Raw genomic sequence first — 23,392 nt, forward strand, 5'->3', positions numbered from 1 at the left:
ACAGCGCTGATGCCATTGGCTCTCTAGGACCAGGCTGCCTTGAGCCTTGAGAGACCTTCTTGGGGGAACAGTCTGGGTCCACGCTGTACAGTGAGACTAAGGCGCCATCTGTGGCAGCCCTGGGTAAGAACCAGAGAAGGTGCAGGCCAAGTGCTGCTCCCACTGTTTTCCACCGTGACAATCCACAGGGACTCTACGGGGCAGGGACAGTGGTAAAACCTTACCCCCGGTTGGCAAGAGCACAATGTCAGCTGGAAGAAATGACTTGGAAAACTGAGGGCATTCAATGATCAGAGTGAATCACAGCTCATGTTAACTGTTTTGTTTGTTTGTTTTTGACCATCTACAGTCCTATATCTATACTCAGCTCATGAAAAATCGAAGAGAACATGTGTGCACAAGAACTTTCAGGCTAGTTTTAGCCAGATTATAGACTAGCCCCAAAGGGCCAAGTATCAACACATCCCCCGCCCCCAACATTTCTTTCCAACAAGGAAGGAGCAGCTGAGAGGAAGCTTAGCATCTTGCACTTTACTGAGGTTTAACCTGAGCGGCACTTCTGGGCTGGCCTAATGCTGTTCATAGGGCACGTGGGCAGGTAGGGGCTGGACAGGCTGGTGGATGGGGCTGGGCCAGGACAGAGCATAGCATGACTCCATAACCCCAAGAATGAGAAACAGTGTCCCTCCTGCCCAGAACCCGCCCTGAGACCGAGCACTGGGCCTCACCTGTCTGCTTCCCGGAACATGTCCCTCTCCCTCTGGGAATGGATGTCCTGGATGATGGCAGCCACGGTTTTCCCAGGTTTCTAGGCAAAGACAGAAAGGTCACCATCAGACCACAGATGGCCTTGCAAGCACACGAGAGAAGCAGCTGGGACTTGAGTTCATTGTCCAGTCCACCAAAGGGGAAAGTGTGTCTTTTTACAGGAAGAAAACAGTTTAGTCCAGGGGCTGAGGAGCGTGAGCATAATGCTGACCGGTGTGGGGTGAGGTGGAGCAGGGCCTGGAATCCATTGAGTTGGGGAAGAAAGGAGCCTGGTGCTCATCATCCACGCTCTGGGGAAAGCAGTATTAGTTCATAACCACCACCACCACCACCCCAGCCTGTCCAAAATAAGAGAAAATACCTGCAATGTGAAAGGAAGAAGGGAAAGAGGCAGTGAGGAGGCATCATAACTTGGAAAGAAAGTGGAAGGTCACCGAGTGCAACCCCACCCCTTGCATAGGTGGAAGCTGAACCCAGAGAGGCTGAGGCTGCATTCGCCTTGCCCAGCTCCAGGTCACCAGCCACTTGTGCTCTATGTAGATGGTGACCCCTGGGGTCACGGAAGACGTTCAGGGTCATAGAAGTACAATATCAGGACTTGACAACAGGCATTTTAACTTCAAGATCCTTACCATACCCCATGCTTTCTGCTCCCCTTACTCTGTGAGCATTTGGGTTCACATCAAATCCTTGGGTGCCAGGCACCCATAGACTGATCTTTCCAGAAGTCACTGGAAAGTGCTATACCAGGCCAGTTCTCAAATCCCAGCCAAAGCCCTTTCCTAAAACAGAAGGAACAACAATAACAATTAAAAAAGACTTTTAAGGGCCTCCCCTGGTGGCGCAGCGGTTGAGCGCTGCGTTGCAAGGCTGCCCGCAGCCTCTACAGCGCCAGTTCGATCCCCGGCCACTGGCTAGGGTCCCACAAAATAAATAAATAAATAAAATTGTCTTTTAAAAAAAAAAAAAAAGACTTTTAAAAAAAGAAATTTATGAGCTCAAAAGAGATGCAGGAGCATTTTCCAAAAGACTATACAGAATTCATCCATTCAGCTAAAATTCAGCAGGGTGAATTTTATGGTATGTGAGTTAGAGCTCAATAAAGCTGATACTACCAAAAAACAGACTTAAAAGCTCTTAGTCTGTGATGTCAGCTTTGGACAGAGTTTATTAAGAAATTTAGTCAATTCTTTTTAGTCGCTATTTTTTTCTATATAGTTAATAAGAATCATGAAGCTCAGAGCTATACATCAGTGAGGTATCATCACGGGTCTCACCTTGCAGGTGGGTAACCAGGGATAAGACGTGAGTTATGGGAGCCAGAATTACTCAGCCTGGAGACCTGGCTGCTTCTCTGTGTCATTGTTGAGACTGAGGGTTGGGCTGGGGAAATGGAGCCGAGGAAAGAATGAAGGAGTTGCTGCCTGTGGCTTCAAGGAGGTCAGGGCTTGGACTTAGAGAAGGAACATAAGACATTCAAATCGGGGGATCACTTGTCAGTTCCAAGTGCAGAGGGAAAGAATGTGAACCTAAGGCAGTGAGCCCCACTCCTGTGGTCAGCAAGTCAGAAAATCCCTGATCAAGAAATGGCCAGGAACTGAGTGACACTGGTCAAGAGGTCCACTTGAAAAGGGGCCTCCCCATTTGGGCAAATGATCCCCTTCACCTGACAGCAGCTATGAAGGTTGGCCCTCTGCAAGTACATGAAACTGCTACAAGTAAGCAGATCACCCAGGCCCCCCAATGTCAACCAGCACCTCAACTGTTCAACCTGGAGCCCAAGTCAAGACCCAACGCCAAGCAAAGAAGCTGGGACTGTTGGCCTTGGCTAAGAAGGCAACTCCTTCCATCCCCAGAGACTGCCTGTCCCTCCACCAGGCTTGTCTGTTGCTACCTGGGGGTAGAATGAAAGGCTCTTCTCAGGCCACAGAATGAGAGTTGTCTACTATCTCATCACGGAGAAGGCCAGTCTGGGGTGGCTGGTCCCCAGGAAGACCAGCTGCAGCACTGCCTGCACGCAGGCTCCACATGGGCAAATGGAGCTCGGGAAATCTGGTGGAAGGTAGAAGCCATGAGGACCAAGTACAGGGACATGAGACGGGCTCTGTTATCACCAGGGAGGTCACACCCTGGGTCCCAAATCTCTGGCTCACGCTGCCGAACTGGAAGAGGCAAAAGCTAAAGAGTGTGCTGGCAAATTTGGTTCAACTTTCTGAGAGGGTTAGTCAGGAGACTCTGAAACAGAGTCCCCAGGTCCCCTTTGACCTTCTGTGACCTCAGGTCCCCCTGATTGCTCCCTGCAGTCCAGACCTAGGAAGCCTGGGTTGGGTGAGAGAGCTGGGTGGCCTTGTCAGGAAGCAGCTGCGGTTTTGCAGCATTTCACCAGCTCATAGAATGTTTTGAAGCAAATCCTGGACATACTCTCTTTCCATTCCTTCCATGATGACAGTGACCCAGATCAACACCCCACAGGGGCGAGGAATCCTGGGGGCTGGGGGTTCCTTAGAAAAATCTCTTCTGTCTGACCAGTCTATGAAAAGAGAAAACATGTCAAAACAAAACAAACTCAGGCATGGATGTTTTTAAAAACCTCACTCCCATGAAACACCTTCCATCTGAAGGACAAAAAAATTGGAGAAATAAATTAGAAGTGAGAACAATTAAAAACAAAGTAAATTAGAGTATGTATCAGAATGTTTTCAGCTGCGAGCCACAGGAAAGCCGGACACTGCACACACCTACAGTCATTTATCATTCATGTAACAAGTCACTGGGAGGAAGGTGGACCCAGAACTACTTACAGCACCTCAAAATGTAAGCGAGAGTCCCCATATCTTGCTGCCTTTAAGCTAAGGGTGAGATTCTGGGCCCTGATCAGCCTGAGAGTGTGGAGTCCTCAGAGGGAGACAGAAGTCCTGGGAATCTCGCCCAGGAAAAGCAGCCCAGCTCTGCCTCCAGCTGCCATGGGGTCACCTAGGGTCAAGGCTTTGCCTGTGGCAGACTCACTCTCTCCACCTATAAAGGTGAGATAATGAGGTCCAGCTGGCATCCACCAACAGCTTCAGGGCATGGCTGGCTCTACTGATCAAAAGCCATGGAGCACTGGGCCAAGATAAAAGTTGCTGCTAGATAGTTCCCTGCCCTCTGACCCCTCTGCAGCTGTTTTACCTGCCTCAGGAGTCCTGGGAAGACCATGAGACCTTCCTGGTGAGCCCTGAACTTGTCAGAGTCACACCCTGTCACTGACCCTACACCTCTATGCCTTCCGCCGCTATGTCTCTTCTTAGCCTTCTCCTTCTACTTGGCAGCCCCCCTCTCTCTCTTTACTATTATTTTTTTAAAGTTACTTGTCTTTTTTATTTTATTATTTTATTTTATTTATTTATGCATACAAGAGCTGGGGTACAGGCCAGAGGTGTTGGGGGTGAGAGGATTCACCAGAGACAGAGTAGAGAACAGAACAGGCAGATCGACTGAAATACACTGCTGAGGGGATCAGCGGGTGAGTCAGGAGAGGTCTGCTGTGCCATGTGGGTAGCTCCCTGGCCAGCCAGAGGATCGAACTCATGCTGCAGAGACTGCGGACAGCTTCATAGGTTGCATCTTAACCCCTTGCGCCACCAGGGAGGCCTGCCCCTTTCTCTCTTTAATGATTCTCCTCACCCTTCAAGGCCCTGCCTAGCAATCCCTCCCCTCTTTACACAGCGAAGTCACTCTGCTTCCTGAACTTCTAGGAGCCCCTGGGCGTAAATCTTGTATAATTTTGCACAAGAATAGTTTGGTTGCCCCCACCCCAGGCAGCACATTCTCCACTAATGAGCATTCTCAATTCACGCTAATCCCATGCGCCCATCAGTCCTGTGGAGAAGACCCTCAACCCTCACTTGCCTCTCCAACAGCATCATGAGCCGCCTGTGAGACTGCTCCTCAGGGCCAGCGGTCCTGTCTGTGGCTGGGAGGCTGTTAAAACCTGAAACCAGACCCTCTGCCCACAAACCACCTGGGAGCCTCATTCCTACCCCAAATCTACTAAATGGGAATTTATGAAGAAGAAACCCTCAGTGACAACACTGATGCAGTGACTGGGAGACACGGGTTTCAATTATCCCAAGTTCTCATCTGCATTTAAGATTCTGGGACACTGGAGAAGTGCCTACAGAGCCATCCAGAAAATTGCTCAATCTTCTTGACCTGGTCTGCAGGAAGAAGGAGACTCACTTTTATCATACCTTCAGATTTCCTCCTCCTCATGCGGTCCATGCATTTACTGGATGACTATTACATAGAAGGTTCTGCCCCAGGGCCCTGAGGAGGGGAAGCCCTCCCTCCCACAAGGAGTATAAGGGGAGACAGAGCCAGGCATGAGGAAATGCTCCAGTGAGGAGAGCAGAAATAGAGCAACCCCGTCCTTCACTCCCACCACTTCCGCTGGTAGGTGAAAGGCCTGTCAACACTCCCCTCAACCTCTGCCAGCCCTGGGGTGGGGGGTGGTTGAGGGGAGAGGGGGCTGTGGTGGTCTCTTTAGAATGTTGCTGTCACCTCCCTGCTAGCCAGTCCCTCCTTCACCTGGGACTGTCACAGTGCGACCTCAGAGGGTGGTTCAGGACAGGGCACATGCTCTAGTTAGGTCCCTCTGAGAGACTCTCAGCTTTGTGGAAGCTCCTGGAGAGAATGGGGCCTTTCTCCTGTTGAAGGAAAGGAGAGGACAGAAGCCAGAGCTGCTGGAGTCACTGAGGCCCCTGCGCCACCTACAGGACAGAGCCTGTGGCTGCCAGGAGCCCCTGAGACACAAGAGGCCGCTGAGAGCCTCTTCCTGAGGCTCAGTCTCACCTGGGCCCTGAATCCAGCTGTGCCTGCAGTCAAGGTGACTCCGGGACTTTTCATGGCCATAAGCCAATAAATTCCCAGTTTAACTTTAGCAATAAGCTTCCCTGAAATGAATTTCTGTCTTGCAGAAGCATCCCAGCTGATTCATGTCATCATAGGGACCATAATGTAGGTATTACTATGTAATTAAACATGCTTCCAGATGCTTTCATATATGTGATCCCCTGCTACCTTCATAAGAACCCCGAGTGGTAGCTTGTGGCGGAGGTGGTGGAGGTGGAAAATCCCTACTAAAGGTCAGAGAACAATGTGTTCTAGACCCTTGCAGCTAAAAACATGCTCTAAGGACTGGCAGCAACAGCATCTCCTAGGAGCTTGTCAGAACTACAAAATCCTAGCACTGCCCTAGACCCACAGAATCAGAAATTCTAGTAAGATTCACAAGCGATTTACATGCACATTGAAGTTTGAGAAGTTCTATAGGATACTCTCTGCTGCTTGCTGACTGGGTGGCTCTACGAAAATGACCTGCTTCCCCTCTGTTTGGTCATGTGTACATGGAGGGCATAAGATCACAATAAGGAGATGCACATAGAATGGAAAGCCAAAACAGTTCTAGGTTTTAATCATGGCTCTGCCAGCAGCTAGGATCTTGGGTGTGATACTGAACCTTTATTCGCCTCAGTTTCCTCATCTGTAAAACTGAGATAATAATACCTGTCTGGCAGGCCTGATGTCAGGATTACAGTAGTGTCTGTAAGTGCCTGGCACAGTGCTTGACCCAGAGAACCAGGGCTCAATTAAAGGTACCTATTCTTGCTATTATTTTTGTACTGTTATAATTACTGTTATTATCCACCCCACACACCTCACAGGAGAAGCTGACTGATTGTGAGACTCAGAGAGACAACCTAAAAAAGAAAAGTGCTTAAAACCAAAGAACTCAAGGAAACAGAGGCTAAACACCTGGCCCAAGTGCGCCCATGCAGGAAGGGGCAGAGTCTAGGGGGTCACCACCTTCCACACCTGTGTGGACCTGTCCTTCCTCTACCAGTCGGGAAGCAACCCCGCCCCATCAGCTCGCTGGCACCGCAGCAGGGGCACTCAGCGCACATTTGCTGAAAGCAGATGGTGACCCTCAATCTCTTTAGCCCACTCCTCTGAACCTCTCCAAATCATCGTCCCCAGCAAGGTACTGCACTGCCCTGGAACTTTGCTTTAAGAAGCTGAGTACTGCTGTTAATTCTAATTAGAAACTTATGACAATACCTTCTTTGGAGACCAGAGCTCTACTGGGAAAGCAGGGTAGAAATTGGATTCTAGTCCCCAGGGGAGAATCCAGGAGAACAGGAACTTTGGCTGAGTACAGAATGGAGTGGAATCTCTGACTTGTTGAGAAAAAAGCAACATGCTTTCATTAGTCAGGAAAAAAAAAACCCTGCCAGTTTTTGCCTGAGGCAGAACTGTTGGCAAAGGAACTTCAGAAGCAATCATGCAAGCAAAGCAGAAATTGGCAACTGGTAGACATATTACAGATCTACATATGTAGACTTGTCAAAATCGTAGTCCTAACTAGAAACAATCACTGAGCCTTTGTCTTCTGACTTCAAACCTCAAGGTAGATTAAGGGCTGTGGGTTATCAACAAAAAGGACTCTAAGTAAATGTGGGATGAGCTGAAATGCATTGGAAACTATTCAATGGGACAGTAGACGCACAGGATGAGAAGGTAAATTCCAACACAAATATAACGTGAATTACAGTAACTCCGAATGGACTAAGTGCTCCAGTTAGAACCCTGCATACCAGCAAGAAGGCACAATCCAAATGCAACGCATGAGCTAACTTGAAAAGAAATGTCCCACCAGAGAAGGTAGAGATGGAATAACCAAGACACATATGGAAAGTGCTTAACTTCAAGGAACATGAAAAAATAACCACAAAAATAAAATAGGAAACGATGACAAACCATTACACTTTCCCTGGACCGGCAAAAAAAAATGTGTAATTCAAAAAAGACAAAAATGTTAGGAAGAATTTAAACGAATGAAAGCTCCTTGACGCTACTAGTAGGAGTGTAAATTTGGGACTGCTAACCTTGAAAAGAGCTTGCTATCCTCCAGTAATAGGATCCACATGCCTTGTGAGCCAGCAATTCCACTCCTAGTTATGTACCTACCCTTAGTTACGCACTAACACACCAGGACAACGTGTTTGAGGATATTCATGGTAGGACTGTCCCCAGTGGAATGCCCGTCCCCGGGAGAACAGACACGCAAACCTATAGTCACACAGCAGGTGGGTGAAATGGGTGTCGTGATGCTGAATCCCAGGCAAGGTGTGAAAGAACACAGCAGGATTCCATTCACACAAAGCAAAAAAATAGGCAAAGCTAAACTATAGTGTTTAGGGAGGCGTAGGCACATGGTAGAGCTATAAGGAAAAAGCAAGAAAACGTCCTCCTCAAAGTCAGGAGTGTGAGGGAAGGAACAACAGGAGGAGGCTGTCACAGGGACTTTGGGTGCTCTCCATGTCCAATTTCTTGACTTTGATGATGGTTTATGTGATTTATGTACACTTCACAAACAATGTGAGAGAGCGAGAAAGAGGGTGTGTCTCAGTCTATAACAAACATAAAAGCCCCATTTGGAGTGATCTGAAATCATCCCTGAATTCTCACAGTGGCCACGTCAGTCATGTGCTGTTTAGAAGTTTCCTGAGGGGCGTGAGATATCAACAGGGAGTGTGGAAGAGGGAATAAGAGATCAGGGATTGGGGGTAACAGAAGAACAGTTACTGATGACCTGTATGGGGAGAGAGGGAGGTTGTAGTCAGGGGTGTGTCCCACTTCTGAAAAGCAGCCACCTTCCCCTTTTTTACTTCATCCTCCAAGCCTTCCCCTGTAAAATCCACGTAGGGTCCCAGGAGTCATTCATGGTGTCGCAGGCATTTTGGACTTAGCTCATTTTGCCGTGTAAAATGATTTGCTTTCTCATGTTAGATCCTCAAAGGCAGTGGGTAATTTCTGGGTAATTCCTGTATTTCCCTCCTGCATCCCAGGCAAGGTGTGTCACGCTGATGTTTGTTGAATGACTGAATGAACTAGAGAATGCTTTACCTTCAGTTGTAATTCCTTGTATCTCTTGGACATCCGAATTAGCAACTTCTCACCATTGATGACAGCAGATTTTTCATGGTAGTACTGGACCATAGCCTGGGCGGCTTCCGTGTACGCCATCTCTAAAAAAGCCTAGGAAAGAAAGGAATGACATACATTGGGCTCGATCTGAATGTTCTTAAACAAAACTCAGCACAAGGACAGGTCCCACATGTATGAAGTTCAGGAAAAGGCAAAATGAGTCGATCGTGATGGAGGTTAAAGTGGAGCTTTCCTCTGGGGTAGGGGGTGGAGTGTTGACTGGAAAGGGACATGAGGACAGCTTCTGGGGTTCTCCAAAAGCCCTCTATCTTGACTTAGATGGTAATTACATGGGCGTACACATGTAAAAAAATTAATGGAGTTGTACATTTAAGATTAGTGCACTTTAGAGTATGCGTTTTATACCTCAATAAAAAGAAAAAAAATCAGTACAAGGAGGAGTTCTCTTTGATCCCATCTGTTCAAAGAGACCTATTTATTAACTTCACCAAAAGAGCTTATTATAAGATGGCCCCTCTCCTGATCCCCATGGTTACCAAACATTATTCCCAATTATGGGTGTCCATCCTGGGCCACATCACGCCACAGGAACTCCTCTGGGGTGGGAGGATGCGTTACCCACAGGTCTCTTAGAGGGAGGGTCGGAAGGGTGTGAATCTTTGCACAGGTGACCTTGGGCTGATCTCTGGGAAATGTGACTTGGTGGTGGTGACAGCAGGAGGCAGAAACCCAAGTGCTGGTTATCTGAGCTCCCATGTTCTTTGCAAAGAAAGAAATATTCTAAAAATAAAAACCTCAGCGGTTCCCTAGGCTTAAAGGAAGGCCATGCTGCTTTGTCAGTGACTTTTCCACAGCATTTTCCCCTTTTATTTTACTCTTCAGCTAAAACACAGAAAAAATGGGCCTTTCCATCCAATTGGTGTCTACAGAGTCTCTAGACAAACTCTCTTGACTGATCTGGTATTTATACTAGTAGTGCTGTGCTAGATTTGCGCTGCTGTTTCTCATAGTTGATTGGTTTATGCTATACTGAAATGTGCTGATTCCGGTCCCTTGAGGTTGAGAAGGCAAACTGGTCTGTGACAAAGGCCCCTGCTGGGGGGTCCCTACTTCCCCATTTGCTTGAGCTGCGAGGGCTAACAAGCCCGCCCCCCTCCTTCCCTCACACTTATTTTAAAAATTTAGATGTTTTTCTCCAGGCTGTCACAGTCTAAGGCAGAGGTATGGGACACTAAGAAGTAAAAATTCTTTTTTTTTTTTTAAAGATTTATTTTTATTTATTTATTTATTTATTTATTTATACAAGCACTGGGTACAGTCAGAAGTGTGGGAGGGTGAGAGAATTCACCAGAGCCAGAGCGGGGAGCAGAGCAGGCAGAGGGACCGAAGTACACTGCTGAGGGAAGCAGCGGGCGGCAGGAGAGGTCTGTGCGCCATGTGGGACCCTCCTCTGGTGGCCGGGGAGCAGCCGGGGGTCGAACCGGCTCTGCAGAGGCTGCGGGCAGCTTCGCAACCCAGCGCTCAACCGCTGCGCCACCAGGGAGGCCCAGAAGTAAAAATTCTTTAGGGTTTTATTTCAAAGGTGGCCACCCAGCTTTCTAATACATCTTTTATGATGCAAGCATGTCACCACCTCTAGCTCTCACTTGTCAAATGGGAAAAATACTAACCAAGTGACTCTCACTGCATTAATGTTGCAAGCTAGTTTTGGACATCTACCCAAAATAAAATCCCGAGAAGAAAGAGCGAAGGTGAGTAATCTAATCCCTTGTTGATGAAGGAAGACCAATGATCTGAGGTAGTTTTGAGTCTCCAAAGGTTCTCCTCTGCCTGTTCTGCTGGTTCATAAAGTAAAACTACTTATTAAAAATAACAGATGAAATACAGCAGTTCCATGAATAATGTCATTTTGTTCAATGTCATTTCATTAAAATGTTGAGAAGAAAAGTTTCCCAGCCCACACAGAACAAAAGGACTTTATTCCAGCACCTGCTGTAATTATAGTCATTTCTCTGAAGCTGTGGTTTCCAGTCTATCCATGGTGTTAAGTGAAGACTTTCTGTGTTCTGATTGTTAGGTATTTGCTGTATAGACTTCGCCTTTGACTACAGAAATGTGGCATTCAGTCAATCCCCATAGGAAATGGTTCTTTTTAGTTCCTTACACTTAGCAGGCATCCATCAATTCCTCCTCACTTACTCGCCTGCTAGCAGACCCAAGGGCCCCAGATGCTTGCACCCAGGATCAATGAGAAAACCTGTTCCCAGTGAGTCCTCGGTGGGGCCTCAATCTAGGCCATCAGATATGATACAAAAATCGTATCTTCTGAAGCTAAGCTGTAGCACTAGCTCGGAGGTTTGCCAACACAGTGAAAAGACTCAAGAGCATGGATTTCTATTTTGTTTTTTTTGTTTGTTTGTTTGTTTTTTAAATTTTTTTTTAAGATTTATTTTTATTTATTTATTTATTTATACAAGCACTCGGTACAGTCAGAAGCGCGGGAGGGTGAGAGAATTCACCAGAGCCAGAGCGGGGAATAGAGCAGGCAGAAGGACCGAAGTACACTGCTGAGGGGAGCAGCGGGCGGCAGGGGAGGTCTGTGCGCCATGTGGGACCCTCCTCCAGTGGCCGGGGAGCAGCCGGGGATCGAACCAGTGCTGCAGAGGCTGCGGGCAGCTTCGCAACCCAGCGCTCAACCGCTGCGCCACCAGGGAGGCCCGGATTTCTATTTTGGAAGCCAACTAGCTTTTCCAAGTTAATGGACACCTCCTTCCAAAGTACCTTCTCACTGCTACACAACTCAGAAGGACCTGTGGCCACCACAAGAGCAGGTGGGTGAAACAAGGGGAAAGAAAACACCATCAACATAAGGTCAGCTGTGTATCACCTCTTTATGTCAGATGAGCTTCTTTATTTAAATATATATATATACATATGTATATATACATATATTTACAGCTCTCATTCATCAAGCACATGATACTATGAAAGTGGCCAACCCACCTGATTAGTAGACTTCATGAGGATGTAATTAGTGACCTTGCCAAAGGGTAGCCCCAGGTTGATGACGTCGTTTTCTGTGCAGCTCCCTTCAGGGAGATTGCAGATGTGCACCACACGGCCAGCACCTGATTTCCGCTGTGTAAACTAATGGGAACAAAGAACAGTGGTTGATCTTCAAAGATATTTCCCTCTTGCCTTTTATTCCAGATGTTCTGCCTGGCTATCTTCCCCCAGATAATGACTGCAAAACTGTAATTCATAAAATTAATGCAGAAAGATAATGTTTCCTGGAAGCATAAAATACCAATTTTATACCATCTCTACAAAAGATATTTGCAACATTTTTATTTTTTTTATTTTTTAATGGTAATTTTTCTTAAGTTCTTTAGTTTTTTTTTTTAAGATTTATTTATTTTTATTTTATTTATTTATACAAGCACTGGGTACAGTCAGAAGCGTGGGAGGGTGAGAGAATTCACCAGAGCCAGAGCAGGGAGCAGAGCAGGCAGAGGGACCGAAGTACACTGCTGAGGGGAGCAGCGGGCTGCAGGAGAGATCTGCGCGCCATGTGGGACCCTCCTCCGGTGGCCGGGGAGCAGCCGGGGATCGAACCAGTGCTGCAGAGGCTGCCAGCAGCTTCGCAACCCAGCGCTCATCCGCTGCACCACCGGGGAGGCCCTATTTGCAACATTTTTAAGGAGTAATCAATAACAACCAGGGTTGCTGAAGATATGAGGAAATGGCGCATCCATATGTTGTCAGTGGGAGACTGTGTATCTAAAACCTTTTGAGACTACACTTTAGCAATACTTAATAAAAGTTAGCATCCACATAGCCCATGACCCTGCTATCACTCTTTCAGACAATCTACCCTACAGAAATAAATGCACCAATCTATAATGACTTATGTACAAGGACATTCATTACAGTCATTTATGAATGGCAAAAAAAAAAATGGAAACAGCAAAAAAAAAAAAAAATTGGAAACATCTGAAACATCCAAGAATAGGTGAATGTTTGAGTAAACAACAGTGCAAACATTAGTGGAAAACTATGTAGCCATGAAAAGGAGGAGACCAAAGTGCCAGAGAGGAATCATTTTAAGGTTGCCAAGTAGCAAGTGTAGCAAAAGCGAAAACAAGAAAATTTCAGAAAGAGGTAGATGAAGTAAGTGTATAATTTGAGTAATTATTGGAATTCGGTGATGGGATGCAAAATTGCATGTCTGCAATTTTTTCACAATGAAAATATTTGTAAAGGTTATCAGCACAGACAGAGAAAGGCATGTGAGACAACATGTCCATCTTTTGACACAGCTTATCTTCGAGGAGCCAACCTGAAGGGGAAAAGGCAGAGGTGAACCTTTTCCCCCATTTCTCTCATGTTCCTTGATTTATAATTTTTAAAAATTCCTAAGAAGAAAAAGAGCATAGGAATGATTTATGAGAATCTAATACATATACATGGACATTCACAGCAGCCACCTGTGGTCTGGGCAGTGGCTCTCCAAACTTTGTTAGCCTTGCAATCTTATCTTCAGCAAAAGCATGTTTACCTGCTCTATCTATTCACCAAGGAAAAGAGATGCTCTAGTCAAACCCTGGGGTCCAGCACGCTGCTACACCCCTCCACCTGGCAGTCCCAGAGGACGCCAGAGAACACAGTTTGCAAGTCAAGATCTGGGCCTACTCAAGGCTCTTGAAGGGAGGAAGTATGGCCGTTTAGTCTGGGCAGACCTTAATCAGGCTGGAGTCTCTGGAGGAAGGGGCGTAGTTCAGAAATTAGTAAACATAAGCCAAACCAACACACAACATCCAGACCTGAAACTCATTCTAACAGTGTGGCCCACATTTGCATAATCACCATTTTCTATGATAAAGTGAACTTCACCATCTAATTACATTTGATATGGAGCCAACCCTGCTCAGGTAACACAGTGGGAAAGTCTCAGGTTTCAGCCCTAACACAGGCTAATACTTGGGTAATCTGACCATGAGAAACCCTCTCTGTCTCATCGGGGCTGAAGACAATTGGTCAAAAAGAATGTCCCTTGTGGTTCAGTTCTGAATTGGAAAAACTCAAGTGTCCCTTTCAGACCTCCCTGCTGTGATGTCCAGAGGTCAAGCACTTTCCTCAAGGGGATCAGGACTCAGTGTGTAGCCCCAGCAGCTCCCAAGACACCCCCTCACCTCCCTGAGGTACAAACGGAGCTCTCCCTAAGCCAGGAGATTAGGAATCCGGGCCTGGCTAACAAGGACTGAGCCCTTCTCCGGGGATGACCGGTAATTGGCAGGATCTTTGCCTCTCATTAGCGTGAGTGGTCCACATACAGCACAGACCCAGCTGAGCCACCAAGCAGGGTAAAGGAGTTGATCCCCTGAGATTATCAAGAGGACCGAGATAGGGCCCTTGCCCCCCTCTTCTCAGCGCTGCATGTCCCCCACACATGGCTTTGCTGTGATTGGCCTGGGCTCATGGGTGCTTGGACCACAGAACAGACACCCCAGCAGTGCTGGGCCCATCCCACTCCTAGTGTGTCCAGTTGCCTAGTGACCGGGGCTAGGTCCTTATGAGGGCTAGGGCCTCTCTCACTGTCTGCTCCAGACTGAAAGGATAACTCAAGAGTCTGTTATCTGAGTGTGACTGCAGGAAAAGCAGCTGCCAGGCTGAACAATAAATACCTTTGCAGCTGCCAGAGCACTAGACTGTTCTAGCTGCAGACATCATCAGAAAGACACAGAAATGAACAGGTCTCAATGAAGATCATCACTCACATTTTAAAAATACATTCTAAGAGGGAGCCTCCCTGCTGGCGCAGGAGTTAAATCTCAGTACTATGAAGCTATCAGCAGCCACTGCAGCACGAGTTTGATCCCCAACCAGGGAGCTACTGACATGGCACAGCAGACCTCTCCAGTCTCACCCGCTGCTCCCCTGAGGGGACAGCAGTGTATTTCAGTAGATCTGCCTGTTCTGCTCCCCACTCTGTCTCTGATAAATCCTCTCACCTCCTGCACCTCTGGCTACACCCCAGTTCTTATATGCATAACTGAATCTTGAAAAAAAATAAAAATAAAAATACAGTTGAAAAGGGCCTCCCCTGGGAGCGCAGTGGTTGAGCCCTGGGCTGCGAAGCTGGCTGCAGCTTCTGCAGTGCCGGTTCGATCCCCAGTTGCCGGCAAGGGTCCCACATGGCACGCAGACCTCTCCTGCTGCCCGCTGCTCCCCTGAGTAGTGTACTTCATTCCTTCTACCTGTTCTGCTCCCCGCTCTGGCTCTGGTGGATTCTCTCACCCTCCCACGCTTCTGACTGTACCCAGTGCATGTATAAACAAACAAATAAATAAACAAATAAATCTTTAAAAAAAAAAAAAAGTACAGTCGAAGAGAACTTTTATTCTCCCAAGATTGAATCAGAATTAGAAGTGGGATTTTCTCAACTCCTCTGTTGTCATGAGAATCAAGAAAAGTTTTAGATCCTTCCAGTTACTTATATTAATTTGGAGGCTCACAACCTGTGACTCACCAGGTCACACACGTGCCAGGGCACTGACCCCGGGTGGAAGACGGGCAGTGTCTCCTGCTGAAACACTGTACCTCCGTTTATCATTTTCTAAGTGAGCCTGAAATGACAAATTCTAGACTCTCAGAGCTGATGGTGTGCAAGCCTGGCATTTGGGCATGTGGGAAATCCAGGTAAAAAGAGAAACACTTTGATGTGGTTATGTGTTATACACTTTTGTAAATATTTGGACCTAAGATAGTTCGGTCTACTTATTTTTCTGCCGTTGATCTAAAATATCTTTTAAACTCAGGTTCAAAGTCATTTGATTCATAAAGGGTGGAGAAGTATATGTATTATCACTCTATTCTCTTCCTGAAACAGTTTATATAAACCTGATGATGAATGGCCTTAGGCCCTATGGGAGCACTAAATGCTGAAGGAGAAAGGAGGGGGGAGAAGGCAGCCTTAGGTGGGACTTCTAGAACCAAAACGTTCACTGGGAAGCAGGAGCACCACGCTCAGCACTAATTCCTACTCTGGGCTCTCTAATAAGTCCCTGGGGGTTTTTTAAGTAATAATATATCAAGTGAGGATCATTATCTTTTGACATTTTAAAAACCTAGATTCAGGCCAAACTTTGAGCTTCTTTATCAATATAGCAACCTGGTTATGTCTCAGACAAATCAGAAAATCTGATGAGTGTCTGTGGTTTTGATCAATAAAAATGGGTAACTATAGTTAATCACTCACTAGTGTAAGCACTGGGGCAGATACGGTACTTTTCCAGACATGGAATGCAGGATAATGACTGCTTGAGGTGGAAGTAAATAATTAACCGGGGTTTGGGTTGTAAAAAGCTCTGAACTTCATTATGTAGAGGGGGGCCTGGATTGCAACCCAGTTCAGACACCGTGAGATCCACGGTAGGGAAAACTAGTTTTCTTTCTAGGCATCAGTTTCCCAGTGGCCACACTGAGGGGATGGTTTATATGTCTAAAGTGCTTTCCAGATGTAAAATATCCACACTTATGGGGCTCTAAGTTCTAAATTCCATTCCTTTCAGAATCCTTGCCAAGCTAAATCTTAAGATCAAGATAATGATAACCTTCCCCAACTGCGCTGGGCATAAACAGGAAACCTGTGTCTTTCCCACTCCCAGTCCCAATGAATGTGAGGTCTGTCCCCCCTCTGCCAGGGATGGGTGTTTTCAGCGCGCATGCGTTCACAGCAGGCTCCTCTTGTAGACTCGCCTGTCTGTGTTGGTGAGGGACCTCCCTGCAGCAGGGCTGAAGGGAAGCTCCAGCAGCGAGCACCTTCCTGAATGACTCTGCTTATGTGAAGAGGAGCGGACATCAGGAACTGAGGTGAACACCCCGGCCTGTGCCTCTCCCAGAGCCAGACCCACATCACGTGTGTGCTTCACAGTCTGCAGACACAGTGCAAGGTCATGGAGAGACAGACAGGCCCGGGTCTGTGTCTGTGCTCCCCAGTGACTAAACTGGGCAAGTTAGTGAATCTCTCCAAACCTCTGTTTGCTTGTCTATAAAATGGGGAAAATAAAACTTGATCCCACAGGACAGTTTAGAAGACAAAATGCCACAATTTCTATGAAATGCCCTGGTCCAAGGCCTGGCATCCAAAAGACTCTTGGACATAAATATTTATCTCCTTTCCTCCAACAGGTAAATGCCAGCTGACCTTGGGCTTGGAAAAAAAAAAAAAAAAGTTACTGTGATGATGTAAGAGAAAAGTCCATGTTCTACTACATGCTGATGTAGTTAGGAGTGAGGATTACGGTCTCCGTGGTTCCAGAAAAAGCATGCATTGAGGGGGATAAGGGGGGCAGGGACATGGCGGGCAAAGGACACAGAGAGAGAGAATGATAATGTAAGTGGGCTAAAATATGAAGAAATAGTGAATCTGGGCAAAAAGTAAATAGGAGTTCCTTATCCTTTTTTTTTTGTGCAACTTTTCTGTAAATCTGAATTATGTTAAATTTAAAAGCCACCTAAAGTAAATTTTACAAGATGTGCTCCAGGGCACAAATACACATGGGTTTGGATCTCGCCAACCTGAATTTTCGGTGTGAGGTGTTGATGGATTCTGTTAACATCTCACCCACTGTTCGGCCTACTGAGCTCCCAGGAGGCACATGCGACAGGTGCTTTTGAAATTTTCCAGCCCAAGGTCAAATCTCTGAGAGAGCTAAGCTGTCAGGGTTGTAACCAAATCCCTAATTACCTAAAGAAGCAATCATCCTTTCCCAGGCGAAGAGGCTTCAGAGGCTGCAGGCCAGCACTGACCTGCCATGCCCCCACCTGCGATCAGGGACCTAGGCTGATATATTCACAAGCTGGGGTCATTCACTTAAGACTGCTCCTTATGGATCCTAGGTCTGGGTTCCAGGCCTCTCAACTCACCCACATATCTTTTGTAGATGGGTAGAAATGTGAGAGGAACAAACAGACTTGAGTAGGAATATTAGGAGCCCTTTCAATGCCCTCCAATGCAGATGGGGACAGGCTTTGCAGATGAGTTCAAAGAACAAGCCCAGTTCAAATAACTCACACAACTGCAATAAAATTGTGGCCTATGGCAAAAAGCCTGAAGGTCAGAGAAGTTTCTCAAAGTGCTTCCTACAGCTACAAAGTATAGATTTAATCTTTAATAAACAATTGCTCCAGCTTGATGTCCTTTAAGTGTGACCTAATTTCATCCAGAACAGAGTCTGTGAGCCTCTGCTGGTTTGGAGCTAGACAGACCTGAGGACAGGGGGCAAAATGCTTATTTTGTGGCGTTGATTTTGAAGCTATCATGCAGAGCTCAGGTGGGTGTGGGCTCCCTAGCTAGGGATCTTGGCTTAACTTGGAGGCTAGACAATGATGTCTTTATGAGCCCATTGAAATATTTTATAAAGTATATTAGCTCTGACTTGCAGTGAATCTAGTTTTATGGGTGCCAGACTTGCCTGTGGGTCTTAGGTGGTTCATCTGTCGAGCAACTTCAACATCCTATAAACTTCAGAGTCACAGATCTAAAAACTTGGAGGTCTTCTGACCCATACCCATCTTTGTGGAGGTGGACACTGACACCTGGGAGAAGTTAAGGAACTTAATCTGAGGTCAATGAAATAGTGGTAGACTTGTGATGACAACTCAGGTCTCATGGAAAAATTAATCAACCTCAGATGTGATAAATTCTGTAATGCATCCAACAGATGATGTTATCCTGTCTGATGGGGTTTTATGCTCAGATGCAGAAAGATACCTAGAAATCAATTAAAATATGTATTGCTTATGTGAAGTTAAAAACACCAAGTTACACAACGGATTATATGGTGTTACTTGATTTTTGCCCCCAAAAATGCAGGTTTAGTTATTAAACATGCATGCATGTTAGCTGGAGATTGGTAAATCACAGAGAGGGACGTTTATCTTCAGTCTTCTCTGCAGGGATAGAATTTTCTACTTTTTATATGGCTATTTCTGTTTGATCTTTTGATACCTTGTTTGCACTACTTTTGCAAAGAAAAATGATGGTAAAAAGGAAAGGAAAAAAAACCCACTTGGGTATCCTGGTTCCTTGTTCTCTGTTCTCTTTGGAGATGCACCAGATACCCCTGAGGGTGGGGGTGGGAGGGCTAGTGGGGTATTTTCTGCACATCAGGGACGACCCTTCCTGCTGTCTGGAAGTCAGGAGGCCATAGTGCTTTGGGACATGGACCTGGAATGCCAGAGGGGACAGATGTCCTAGTAACTGCCAGCAATGTGAAGGCAATGTATGACTTAAGCCTCTGGCCTTCCACAAAACTTGATGTTTCCCTGTGACTCAGTCTTCTGTTTTTTTAAAGATTTATTTATTTATACATAGAAGAACTGGGGTGTAATCCAGAGGTGCAGGGGGTGATAGGATTCACCAGAGACAGAGTGGGGAACAGAACAGGCAGATCTACTGAAATATACTGCTGAGGGGAGCAGTGGGCGAGTCAGGAGAGGTCTGCTGCACCATGTGGGTCAGCCCTCTGGCCGGGGATTGAACTCATGCTGCAGTGGCTGCAGATAGCTACATAGTGCTGAGACATAACCCGCTGCACCACTAAGGAGGCCCTCAGTTTTCTTATTTATACAAGTTTTGTGGTGAGCAGGACCCTGGTGAAACCATGGAAGCCGTGGCCTAGGGGGGCCCATGTGCAGCCCCAGCACTAAACAAACTCCTAGAGGGTTGTGGAAACTACAAAGTGGTTTTATGGGGACAGACAGCAGGCAAAGTGTATCTTGGGCAGGCGCAAAACAACTATTTACAGCCTGAGAAGGCCCTATGGCCCCTTCCAGAAACCTGATTACTCTGTTTATGACGGCTCAGGCAGCCAAGGATAAAGTGCCTCGGCTTGTCAACTGGGAGAAGCTTAAGTGAAAGTGAATATCCCTCTTCTGGGACCCTGGGGTGGGCAGGGAGGGCTGGAGACAGACACAAATCACCTCTCCGCAGCACCACCAGCAGCAAACACAACTAGTCAGTTCAGGGATTTGTCTCTGTCAAACATAAACATGGAAGTGAATCTTGCAGAGTTGAGACAAGTTTGCATTCTGCCAAGCCTAGGTTTGGTGGTGGTGGTAGATGGGCTTTGTGGTGATTTAGAATTTTTTTTTTTTTAGCAGTTTAGATGCTTTCTGAAGAAGCCTTGTTTCTGGAGCCCCTTGAGGCTTTGTTCTCCTGCTTAAAAACAGGGTTTTAGCAGCAGCAATGTGCTATTTGCTCCACACACAATAAGGATATTATAATGGAGAGTCCTGGCTGTTTCTGGTTTTACTCAACAAAATGTGTTTCTGAAAAGATGTATGTAAATGACATCAGAAGAGAAAGCTCTGGACCAGGACCAGAAAACGCTTCTAGAGGAAAATGCATTAAAGCCTTCCTGAGTGTTCTGTGGGGGTTGGGGTGGGAGACCGTGGGGGTAACTTCAATATCCTCATTAAATATTTCTTCTCTGGTTGAATTTTCACAGCAAGCACACCTTTTGTAACAGAAAATAACAACGGAAATGCTGGGCACTCATGGAGGCCTGTAAAGTAGCCCTTGGGAACAGAGTGGTTAACCCTTGATGTATCTGCTTTTCTTTGGAGGGCACTATCTGCAGGTGGAAAGACCAGTTTCTCTGAAGGCCTCTCCTGGTACTAAAAGGAGTCTTTCACTCTCTTAATTTGTTTTCAAACTGGCAATATTTTTTATTTCAGGTTCTCCTAAACAAACACACACTGGCATTCAAATCTATCTGCCAGAAAAAAAGAGGACCCGAAGACCCAAGTCTATTTGCCAGATAAAAAGAGACCCAAAGTGGGTGAGGAGGGTGTGACCACGCAGCAGCTGGTGATACAGGGACTGGGGGGGTGGGGGTGGGGGTTGGCCACAACTTGTCCTTGTTGCCAGAGATCACTGGGGAGGCTCATGTAACCAACAAGGCTCCACTGAATTTCTGACAATAAAACCAGTCACTTGAGGTTCTCTTCCCTCCACTGGCTCTGCAGGAAAAGCCTCCACGCATCTGAGACCTGAGCTTAATGTAGCTGATGCTGTCATGGAGAGAAGAACCTGGGTGCCAGGTAAGACCAGCTGCTTCACTGGGCCCCACGGTTGATGGCGGTGGGGTCAGGACAGTCCCTGCCAGCCCCAGTGGCCTCAGGTCCTGCTAAGTAGCTTGTCCAGTGGGAAAGAGAGAGAGAACGGGCTCCCTAAAGAGAACCACAGCCAGGGAGAGATCTCGGAGACCCTCAGACAAGGGCAGCAGGGCTTAGTGGGTAAAGCAAGGCTTCCAGAGCCGGGCGAATCCCTCTGCCTCCACTTACCAGCTGTGTGGCCTGAGGCAGAGGACTTAGTCTCTCTATTCCCAGCTTCCCCCACCTCACTGAGTTGCCTAAGGTGAGCTAATACATTTTATTTTATTTTTTTAAGATTTATTTATTTATGCATACAAGACCTGGGGTACAGGCCAAAGGTGCAGGGCCAAGGTGTGTGTGAGAGGATTCACCAGAGACAGAGTGGGGAACAGAACAGGCAGACTGACTGAAATACACTGCTGAGGGGAGCAGTGGGCTAGTCAGGAGAGGTCTGCTGCGCCATGTGGGTTGCTCTCTGGCTGGCCAGGAATCGAACTAGTGCTACAGAGGCTGCAGACAGCTTCACAGTGCTGTGCTTAACCCCTTGCGCCACCAGGGAGCACTTTAAAGGTCTTAAATGAGCTAACGCATACAAAAGGAGTAAGAACATACTAGGCCTACATAAATGTGAGCTCCTGTTAGCATGCTCCTCCTCTGGTGTCTGGGGTTTTCCATCTGCTGCTGCTTTCCTCAGGCTCAAGCTAGACAAACTCCCCATCTCCCAGCATTTGGAAGAAGTTGTGTTCAGAGTGGCTGGTATTAACCCAGACTATCGTGAATCATAACAGTGATAGCTCCCAGCCCGCAGTAAGTGAAGGGCCTCCTTGGGAGCCTTACAGCAGCTCCAGGGCAGCAGACAGACTGACCTGGCAGGAACACAGACAGACTGACCTGGCCAAAGGTCACACGGACAGACAAGCCAGACTCAGATAGTTCCTTACTCATTAATAGCCGCTATCACGTCTTACACTGGGCGCGGCTCCCTATGGCCGCTCTGCCTTCCAGCTCTGACCAGGACCGCTCAACCGGCCGCAAACGGTGTTCTGAGGTTTGAGGCTGGTGACCAGCTACACAGCCAGGTGAAAATGCACTTCTTTACTTCACTCAAAAGGCAGTGTCAGGGGAGTTCCCTGGGCATAAGGAAAACAGGAGCCTCAGAGAAGCAAAATGGCTGGAACCTGTCGGGTTCTAGCACTAGGACTTGAATTTAGGGCTCTGGGTTCCACATCCCGGGAAAGGGCCTGTGGTTCTGGGGTCAGTGTCAGAGGGTGAGGCTGATGCGCCGTGCCGGACAGAGGCCCATTTGTCCTATCCTTGCCTCTCATCAGACCACTCTTCACTCCTCTCTTTCCTGTGCCTAGACACCTGCCGCCCAACTCCTCTTTCTGTCAGACTCCTCTCCCCCTTGGCGCTGGGGTCTCAGAGCAGGTTGAGAGCACAGACATGCCAACATAGTCCATAGTTTGGCAAACAGGCTGTGAGGACTGGTGATGCTGGAGCCGTCAACACTCCCATCAGTACACAAGGTCACGTGATCAGAGGTCTGACCTCAAACACAAACAGCAGGCCTCGCTGAACCCAGTCCTGCTGCTCTCCCGGGGCAGAGCAGGGGCAGCCCTGAGCATCGGGAGGGAAAGCACAGACGTCTCTGTTGCCAAAACCTGGGTTTGTGCATCCACAAGTGGAGGGCATGGGGGTGGGGGCGGAGGCTAGGATTCTCCTGAGCTGGTGTTCGGGCCGCAGTTGCTCATCTCACAAACTGAAAAAACACAGACCTAGGCGAATACACACAGACACACCCCAGCAGCGTTCAGCCAAAGGCACTTTGTTTACAGTCAGTCCTGAGTCTCCCACCCCCTTCCCTGTGCTCAGGACAGGAGCCCACGGGGGCTATCAGGCTTCATATCACAGGAAATCCCAGGAGGAGAAGGGGTTGTCACAATCATGTAAAGGAGGGTGCAACTTTAAAGCTTCAGGGGACTGAACTGCAGGTTGTAGAGAGAAGACCATAAACACAACTAAAAACCCAAAAAACAAAAAAAGCATCATACAGCAATAGCCATCGCCCCAAAAGGCCCACAAATACCCTTTAAGCGCGACCTTTACTTTCAAGCACATTTTCTCTCTCTGGTTCAAGTTTCAGAATTACCCCTTCATAGGAAATGGTCCACTTCAATAAAACATCAAAGAGTCTTTTTAAAAAGGCAATACGGAAAAGTGCGAACTTACATTTTTCTAAACCCGTAGCAAATGCTAGCAAGTCTATGCATGTTTTCAATTTTAAGAATTGTAAAGCTTCCTTCGGCCTGTGTGTTTTCAAACTAGCTGGACTGAGTGAAGCTACTCCGGACCTCTGCTGGGGGATAGGTCTGCCTGCGCTGCACAGAGCTACATCTGCACCAGCTCACCCAGCCTCCTCCGCACCCTCTCTCCTCCAGACACATGCTTTTATGATGATGATGATGATGGCGAGCAT

The 23,392-nt window shown here is 47.2% G+C and overlaps 1 protein-coding gene across 1 annotated transcript in view; it reads right to left on the reverse strand.

Moving 5' to 3' along the window:
- The window catches only part of RBM20 (RNA binding motif protein 20), a gene marked incomplete at both ends in the record, with an annotated part of 164,683 nt that overhangs the window by 19,131 nt on the left and 122,160 nt on the right, over window positions 1-23,392 (reverse strand). The window contains 3 exons of the mRNA XM_084246049.1: window positions 729-808; window positions 8,713-8,844; window positions 11,758-11,901. Coding sequence (XP_084102175.1) covers window positions 729-808; window positions 8,713-8,844; window positions 11,758-11,901 — 356 coding nt within the window. The remainder of the gene's footprint in view (window positions 1-728; window positions 809-8,712; window positions 8,845-11,757; window positions 11,902-23,392) is intronic.

This window comes from Talpa europaea (genome assembly GCF_964194135.1).
Source record: "Talpa europaea genome assembly, chromosome: 10".
NCBI classification, from domain to species: Eukaryota; Metazoa; Chordata; class Mammalia; order Eulipotyphla; family Talpidae; genus Talpa; species Talpa europaea.